Source organism: Lupinus angustifolius, chromosome LG05, assembly GCF_001865875.1.
Source record: "Lupinus angustifolius cultivar Tanjil chromosome LG05, LupAngTanjil_v1.0, whole genome shotgun sequence".
NCBI lineage: Eukaryota > Viridiplantae > Streptophyta > Magnoliopsida > Fabales > Fabaceae > Lupinus > Lupinus angustifolius.
The window spans coordinates 4711117-4719973 of record NC_032013.1 but is presented as its reverse complement, the minus strand read 5'-3'; the positions used below and the strand labels follow the sequence as shown (position 1 = coordinate 4719973).

At 35.0% G+C, this 8857-nt stretch overlaps 1 protein-coding gene across 1 annotated transcript; it reads right to left on the bottom strand.

Annotated features, from left to right (window-relative positions):
• Nucleotides 4957–8335, bottom strand: LOC109347550 (2-Cys peroxiredoxin BAS1, chloroplastic). The gene is made up of 7 exons (XM_019587459.1): nt 8044–8335; nt 6931–7005; nt 6754–6835; nt 6579–6658; nt 5917–6042; nt 5398–5511; nt 4957–5257 (listed from the first exon to the last, which is right to left on the bottom strand). The coding sequence occupies exons 1-7, from the start codon at nt 8230–8232 to the stop codon at nt 5141–5143; spliced, it is 783 nt and encodes a 260-aa protein (XP_019443004.1). The 5' UTR covers nt 8233–8335; the 3' UTR covers nt 4957–5140.

Sequence of the window (8857 nt, the reverse complement as noted above, 5' to 3'; positions counted from 1 at the left end):
AGATATTGCATAAGCAGTAAGTGTGGTAAGTAGGTATATGGCAAGTCCTGGTAAAGTTCACTAGAAGGATGTGAAGTGGATTATGCGCTACCTAAATGGTACCATGGATATTGGCTTATTGTATGAAAAAGTCAAAGATGTTGGAAGTAAGGTCATCGGATATGTTGACTCAGATTATGCCGGAGATTTGGATAAGCGAAGATCACTCACTAGATGTGTCTTTACACTGTGTGGTTATAGTGGAACCATTTGGGAGAAAAGCTATAAAGGAAAACAACTGAAGTGGAGTACTATTAGTTGGAAAACAACACTACAATCAATTGTTGCTTTATCTACAACTGAAGTGGAGTACATCACAGTAACAAAAGCTGTAAAGGAAGCCATTTGGGAGAAATGTCTAATTGAAGAGTTAGGTACACAACTAGAAGAAACAACCATCTACTGTGATAGTCAAAGTGCTATACATCTCAAAAAAAATCCAATGTATCATGAAAGAACTAAACATATTGATGTTCGGATGCACTTTATCAGAGATATCATTGAGAAATGAATTGTTAGGGAGAAAATACCCAGTGCAAATAATCCTGCTGACATGATGACGAAACCAGTTCCAACAACGAAGTTCAGGCATTGTCTGGACTTGATTGATGTCCAGAATCTCTAGTGGGCATGAAGAAGAGCAACATGAAAATAGTTATGATAGTCTTTTAGCCAAGGTGGAGATTTATTAAATATTGGCTTAAAAGAAAAAGAGAATGATGTGGCAAAAGAAGTGGCTATGATGAAACCTTCTTGTGGCCAAGTAAAATGAGTGGCTATAGTGTAACCTCTTTTGTAGCCAATGAGAAGAAGAGGTTGTGGTGAAGCATCTTTGTTTTTGGCCATAGGATCCTCAAGGCTTTGGCTATAAATAGGAATGCTCCAAGCCATTGTAAGACACACCAATATTCTAGCCTTAGTGCATATTCTCTCTTCTTCTCTTGTTCTAATATTGTGAGGAATATTTTAGTGTTTAAGATATAAGTGAGTGAGAGTGATATTGGGTGTACTTGGGTTTTGGGAAGTGAGTGAAACACTTGAGTGAACTTGTAATTCTCTTTTATCATAGTGATAATAATCATTGTTTCTCTTCAATCTTGGACATAGGCAAATTGCTGAACCACGTTAATTTCTCGGTGTCATTTTCTCTATTTAAATTTCTCCATGTGTCTTCCGCTACAACAACAATACACATTCAACACAGTGAAAGGTGTTCACTATATTCTTTTACTCTTATTCCTCTTTAACCACAGTTGTTAGTTACTAAAGAAGATGGTAGCCTCAAGGAAGAAGAGAAGAGCACGGTTATTTGCTGTACAAACAACATGCTCAATGGACAAAAATCAAGCTAATGTTTAGCCTAAGTTATGTTGTATTGATTGTAACTTGGGAGTTGATATGTGTTAGGTTGCTTGCTTGATATGGGTGGGAACAACCTTTGAGATGTGACAAGATCTCCGTGAGAGGTATTATCATTGAGATATTTCCGTATTTCAGAATAACTTGGTGAAATTCATACATATAGGCAAGGCAATATGTCTATAGGATCATATTTTACTCATACAAAATGTTTATGATGGCGGAGATTGGACAATTTCAGACCAATTCATTCATGCTCCTGTATGAATAATTGTGAGTGTAGATTGGTTTCAGTTGTAAGGTCATACAAGAAGCATGATTATGTTATTTGCTTTGTTAGAGGTCACAAATAATGTTGATGGATATATTGCCTAATATAAACAAGATAGTCTTTTGTGTTAAATCAGCAAGAAAGACATTCGAATATGCATATAGTATAGCCTTAGATTCTTGCTAATTCATCTGAATATGGGTACAATGGCAATAATCCTAAGTTTGGGAGCAATAGTTATGTTGTTAGTAGAGGCAGAGCCAGGAAGAAGTTACACAAGTCAATCAGGACGATTTCCCAACGGAAATGCAAGGGGAAGCAAGGTTTCAATGAAATTTACATAAGGAACGTGCTCTAGAGTTTGCAGTTTTTGTCATAGGTCAAGACACATTGTTGACCAATGCTATAGAAAGCATGAATTTCCACCTGGATCTCAAGGAAATAATGCTATCAACAACTTTACATTAGATGGAATTTCAGATGATGATAATGACCGTGGCAACAAACCAATAGATGAAATTGGTTTTATAGACAGTGCTCTAGCGTTGCAGTTCAAACCTGAGTCACAAGACAAAGGTAATGCTTGGATAATGTCTTACTCAACTAAGCCTAGCCATTGGATCTTAGATGGAGGGGAAACTGACCATGTGTGCTATACATTATCTACTTTTCATACCTTTAAACAAATTCGATATGTACTTGTTACCTTAATTAATGAAGGCCAAGTTTCCACTTCCGTTTCACGCACCATCATGTTCTCAATTAAATTGTACTTAACTTATATTTCATACCTTCCATCTTTTGAATATAATTTGGTATCTTTTTCCAAATTGACTAAAACAATTCCTTGCAAACTAATCTTTATGAATGATGTTTGTCAAATTCAGGAATTTCTATCAGTGAAGATGATTGTTGTAGTTGATCTGAGTGTTGACCTTTATGCAATGACAATATCCTCTATGCCACGAGTAGAGTCTTTTAGTCATAGTCTTTCTATTCTAGTTGCTCATGGAAGCATTAAATCTCTTTCTAATATGATTGTAATCTTTACCATAATCGATTAGGACATCTATCTTACCAAAAGTTGCTTTTAATGTAAAGACATTTTCCTTGTATGTCATCTTGTAAAATAGTAAAGGTTACCTTATAATGAAAGTGTGTCCATGTCCTTACTTTATTTTGATTCAGTAAATATGATGTTTGGGGTCCTTTTCTACACCTAGTACTTCTAGACATAGATATTTCTTAATTGTGGTGGATGACAAGTGTAGGTTTACTTGGGTTTATTTTCTCAGATTTAAGTTAGAGGTATTCCACTTGATTGAATCTTTTGTTTTTATGGCATACACTCATTTTGGTCTCAAGGTAAAGTGCATTCACACTGATAGTGGCAGAGAGTTTTATCTACAAGAGTTTTATAATCTTCAGGGTATTTTGCATCAAACCACTTGTGTTAAGACATACCAACAAAATAGGATAGTTGAACATAAACATCAACAGATATTAAGAGTTACAAGGGCACTTATATTCCAGTCTAACACACCTCACTCTTTTTGGAATTATAGTGTGTCTCATGTCATTCATCTCATTAATAAACAACCAACTCAATATTTGTCTCACAAATGTCCTTATGAAGTACTCTATGGTCATACGCCATACATATCTAGCCTAAGGATTTTTGGGTGCTTGAGCTATGCATCTACTTTGACATCCCATAGAAAAAAGCTAGATCATAGATCAAGAAAGCGTGTCTTCTTGGATTTTAAACAAGGAGTCAAAGGTTATTTGTTGCTTGATCTTCACACTTATGAAATTTTTCTATCTAGGCATGTAATCTTTTATGAACACCTCTTCCCTTTCATGACAAAGACACACACAAACTCTTCTTCTGATTAAGTACATTCTGTCTCTATACCAAATTCTATTGGAAATGATCTTGTTGATCCCTATGGGGATAGTTCCTTTCTTGAGTCACTGAGTCTAGCCCATACTCACTCTCCTATTCAAAACATACAGTCTCAGACTTATAATTTTGTCCAAAATAGTCCAGCCAATACAGTCATATTGTTTAGTCATATGTTGAGTCTCATACTCAATCTTCTACTAATTCACCCATCATTGAGAGTCCTATTACTTCCCATACTCCTTTCGTTCCTCAACAATCACAGAGAATTAAACATAGACCTAAATACTTACAACATTATCATTGTGCATTGGTATCTACAACAACTCTAGCTTCATTAACTTCAATGGTAAAATATCTCTTATTTTAACATCTTTCTTATGATAAATTATCTCCTGCTCATAAATATTACACTCTTATCATTTCTTCTGATGATGAGCCTATTCATTATTCTGATGTTATTAAAAGTGATTGTTGGAGACAAGTTATTCAAAAGGAGTTGGATGCCTTGGACAAGAATGGTACATGGTTGATTACTGGTGTTCCCTATGTAAAGAAAGCTATAGGATGTAAGTGGGTTTTCAAAGTTAAACACAAGGAAGATAGCTCCATTCTTGAAAGGTATAAAGCTAGGCTTGTTGCTAAAGGCTTTACACAAACAGAAGACAAATTATCTTTAAACATTCAGTCCTGTTGTTAAAATAATCACCATTACAGTAATCATATCTCTAACATCTACCAACAATTGGCATTTGTAGCAATTAGATGTTAATACTGCATTTCTTTATGGTGATATGATAGAAAAGGTATATATGAAGATACCTGGGCTGCAAGTTTGTAATTCAACTCTTCTATGAAAATTGAAAAACCATTGTATGAACTTCAGCAAGCTAACATACAATAGCATGCTAAGCTTACTAGTGTTCTCCTTAATTCAGGGTATTTGAGCTCATCTTCCAATCACTCACTCTTCATTAAATCCACTTCATTTAGTTTCACTTCCATTCTTATATAGATGGATGACATGGTGTTTACTGGAAATGATCTAGATGAGATTAGTGCCATGAAATCACTCTTGGATTCAAAGTTCAGCATAAAGGATCTTGTTCAATTGAAGTTCTCCTTAGGTACGGAGATAGACAGAACTTCTCAAGACATTTTCCTTTACCAAAGAAAATACACACTAGATTTACTTGAAAAGTGTGGATTTCTTGCCTCAAAACCTTGTTCTACTCCTATAGAGTATAGTGGAAAACTCATAAATTCCTAATCAGGATCTCCTTTGCCAGACCCAAGTTCTTATAGAAGATTGATGGGGAAGTTATTATATTTGTCTCATACTCGACCTGATCTCAGTTTTCCTGTTGAGATACAAATACCATAATCAAAAGTAGTTGGAGTTGTAAATTGATACATAATGCACTGTAAAATCCAGGTAAAGTAGCATGCATTTATTACCACACTCGGTGTGTTCAAAATTTGAAAAGACCAACATGAAATTAACAAGACCCTTTTACAATCCACTAATTGATACAGAGGAGCATAGCTATTATTAACTATTTCCCTTGCTACACTGCTGCAAAGTACTCTTTGCTAAGTTTAGGGTCTGGTTTCATGGACTTCTCCCCAGGCTTCCACCCAGCAGGGCAAACTTCATCTGGGTTCTCCTGCACATACTGCAAAGCCTGCAAGAGAAATGCGCATATCGGGGCGAGAAAATTATTTTAATAGAAATGGAAAAGAAACAGACAAATGAAATGAGTTATTACTCTAAAATAGTTCAGCCTTGGTGTGATAGTGTTGTTCTAATTATCAGTAAAATTACCTGGAGTGTTCTCTTTGTCTCATCGACACTTCGTCCAATTCCCAGGTTGTTAATGGTAGAATGCTGGATAACCCCTTCCTTGTCAATAATGAACAATCCTCTCAACGCAATTCCCTAAATCATTGTTATATTTGGAGATATTATAACACAAGTCCAAAAAATTGAAATGAAAAGCAGTAGTTTCAGTACCACCAACACTAGAACACTTGATGCTACCTAGTAAAGCTACATCCTAAATTTTAGAGAGCATTGAAACTTAAGCATAAAACGAAGAGATTAAGAGGTCGGTAAAAGGCAGTCAGAGTTTACGTCCAAAAACACCAAATAGAAACTTTATTTGATCGGAAAGCAAGTTTGTTATATGAAGGGTAGTCCATGCCTCATAAGAGACATGATATACCTTTACCAGGTTTATTTAGAGAGAGATTGAAGAAAAAACAAACAAAGTAGACTACTCCTTCTACAATCCAGCCACACATAGGTAACAACTTTTCAAACTAATTACATGTAAAAACATACCTGATCAGGAATGAGAACACCATAAGATTTTGAAATGGATTTGGTGACATCGGAGATCAAAGGATACTTCAAGTCACCAAGGCCACCTGACTTTCTATCTGTTTGAACCCATGCAAGGTGCGAGAACTAGAACAATAATAATAGCATCATTAATCAAGAAGAAACTAACTCTGGAAATTCTGTTTGATAGACTAGGCAACAGTACAAGAAAAAATAGAGAATCTGTTAGACTATATCACAGACGCATGTTCTCAAGGCAGGCATATGCATGTGAGAGTATTATGACTGTCTATGCAAAGGTCACATGTGCATTATGAATGTCATGAATCTCATTACATCAGGAGACCAACAAAGCACTTTTCAATCCACGTAAAAGTTTCCTCCAAATATTTCTCTTTCCTTTATTTTAGAAGTAATTTCCTCCGACTATGTGATAGTATGTTTGCAGTTTTAGCTTTTATCAAGTAGTACTCTTATTCATAATTTATTCCCCACAAAATATTCCTTAAAGCATTATAATATAAGAAGACTTAAGTGAGTTTAATCGTTTATGGACAGCAAGCATAAATATGCCATACTTATATCAAGAAAACATGAAGTATATATAAGTGCCATTAACAGTCAAAAACAAAAATAAAAAATATCACTCTAAACCAGCTTACCACACTATCAACTGAAACACCCAATATTTCTGTATTTAGTTCCTCAAACTCTGCATGTCGGTCACTGAAAGCAGTGATTTCTGTGGACAAGTAACAGACATTTGGGGATTAAGGGAGAAAAAACAAATCCACAACTATCTAAACCTGATTATAGTTTACTAAAATGTATACTAACCTGTTGGACAAACAAATGTGAAGTCCAATGGGTAGAAAAAGAGGATAACATATTTCTTCCCAATGTACTCAGAGAGTTTGACCTGAAATGACAATGTGTAAGACAAAAAGTGCAAAACTTCCCACAAACTATTATAATAGCGGATAATGAGATAAAACAACGTTGGCAGCACTCTACCTTGATAAACTCCTGATCAAAAACAGCCTCGGCTTCAAAATCTGGTGCTGCATTTCCAACTAATGGAAGTTCACTCTATTAAAATAAGAAGAGACAATATTTTACTTCAGGAGTCAATTAAAACAACTATAAGCTCTTACACTTGGGCTTCGGTTTCATCAGCGCAGTAAAAGATGTCAGCGGTTAAAGAAGACTGTCACTGCAAATCTATTAGATAATCTAGAAATGATAATACTTTCATGCCTAAAAGCTAAAAGTTAAAATACCCAAGGGTTAAGGGTCAAGAATACTGAGATCCTTGCGAGTTGAGTTTTGGAGGAGAGGCAATGGGAGGGGAAGGCTTCAAAGACACCTCACAAGTGTATTTCATAATTCCGAAACTTTTCATTTCCCTTTCATCCACTCCAAAACTCAACACGCAAACAGACCCTTAGGATCTGTTTACGAGTTTCTTTTTAGAAGGGAAAGAAAGGTAAACTTGAAAGTAATCTCACAAGTATATTTATGAACCTCATGGCTTTCCATTCCCTCTGTTATCCTCCAAAAACCAACTCGCAAACAGACCATTAAAGCATTATACACAAATGTAGCATCAACTACCATATTTACCGATAAGCTTAACAACGCTGCAAATTCAATAATCAAAACAGTGACCATCATCAACCCATAATACATGTTCAATCACAAACACACCACCATGAAACTTACCCACTTACTAGACAATTTTTTTTAATTGGACCTGAAACTGAAATTGCGAAAACAATATTGCAGTTTCAGTGGTTATGAAGAGCAACATCACAGATAATGTACCAATTTTCAACATCTAAATAAGCGATAAATCAGCTCCAAATTTTAAGGAGTGGAGAGCTATTAGTGTAGTAGCCCTGACTAGGCACTTGGTCTGGCTGCGAGTTGATTTTTATGGTCGAAAGAAAAGAAATGGAAGGCTTGACAGCCAACTTATTACAAGTATATTCCATAACTCTCAAGTCTTCATCTTCCCTCCTTGCTCTCAAAAAACCAATTGGCAAACAGACCCAAAAAGAACTATTGGACCAAAATTATTAAAAAGGAAATAAGAAAAGGGCAAAATGGGTAATGGAAAATACTTACAGAGGCCCTGGCAACGAAGCTGCGACGAGAATGAGAGGGGCGATTGATGGAAATGGAGGTTAAGGATTTGGGAAGAGCATTGGGAGAAGTGGGGAAAGAGAGAGTGGAAGGAGAAGAAGGTAATTTTGGAGAGAAGAAGGATCTAGGGTTTATAGAGAGTAGAGAAGCAGAAGTAGCAGAGCATGCCATTTGGAAAAAATATTATCACTTACTTTGCTCTGCTGTTTGAGGGAAAGAAAGGAAGTATGAGGTTGAGAGATATAGGTGATAAGGGTAGGTGGGTGGGAGTTTATAAGTGAAGTGAAATTAGAGGAGTGAATACCACTTTCATCATTGTAAATTAAACGAAATTAGAGGAGTGAATACCACTTTCATCATTGTAAATTAAACGAAATTAGAGGAGTGAATACCACTTTCATCATTGTAAATTAAAAAAAAAATTAGTGTAAATTTTTTTATACTCACATCAGTATAATTTAATGTACGAATGATGAATATTATGTTTATAGTGTAAAAAATAGTTATATCATCATTGTATATATATTACATCTATTAAAAGTTTAATTACCAAAAAGAAAAAATTGTAGATATAATGTGTTAAGATAGTCATTGAATGGATTAAATTGTAACAAAAAGTATCAATAACATGCTGCACTACTGATATAATGTTATACTGAATATTCAAACAAATTAAAAAGTTCAAGATTTAATTTGTTGGAAGTGACAATCATATATTCTAAAGGAGATTAACTCTTTATCTATAAGGATAGAAACATGTCATGCGGCCTATCAGAAACTTACTACTTAGCCTATA

Coding starts and splice junctions, on each gene's coding strand:
- LOC109347550 (XM_019587459.1), bottom strand. CDS start 8,232: ATGGCATGCTCTGCTACTTCTGCTTCTCTACTCTCTATAAACCCTAGA. Junction 6,836..6,930: donor TTGATCAGGAGTTTATCAAG/GTAGAGTGCTGC, acceptor TTGTCATTTCAG/GTCAAACTCTCTGAGTACAT. Junction 6,659..6,753: donor CACATTTGTTTGTCCAACAG/GTTAGTATACAT, acceptor ACTTGTCCACAG/AAATCACTGCTTTCAGTGAC.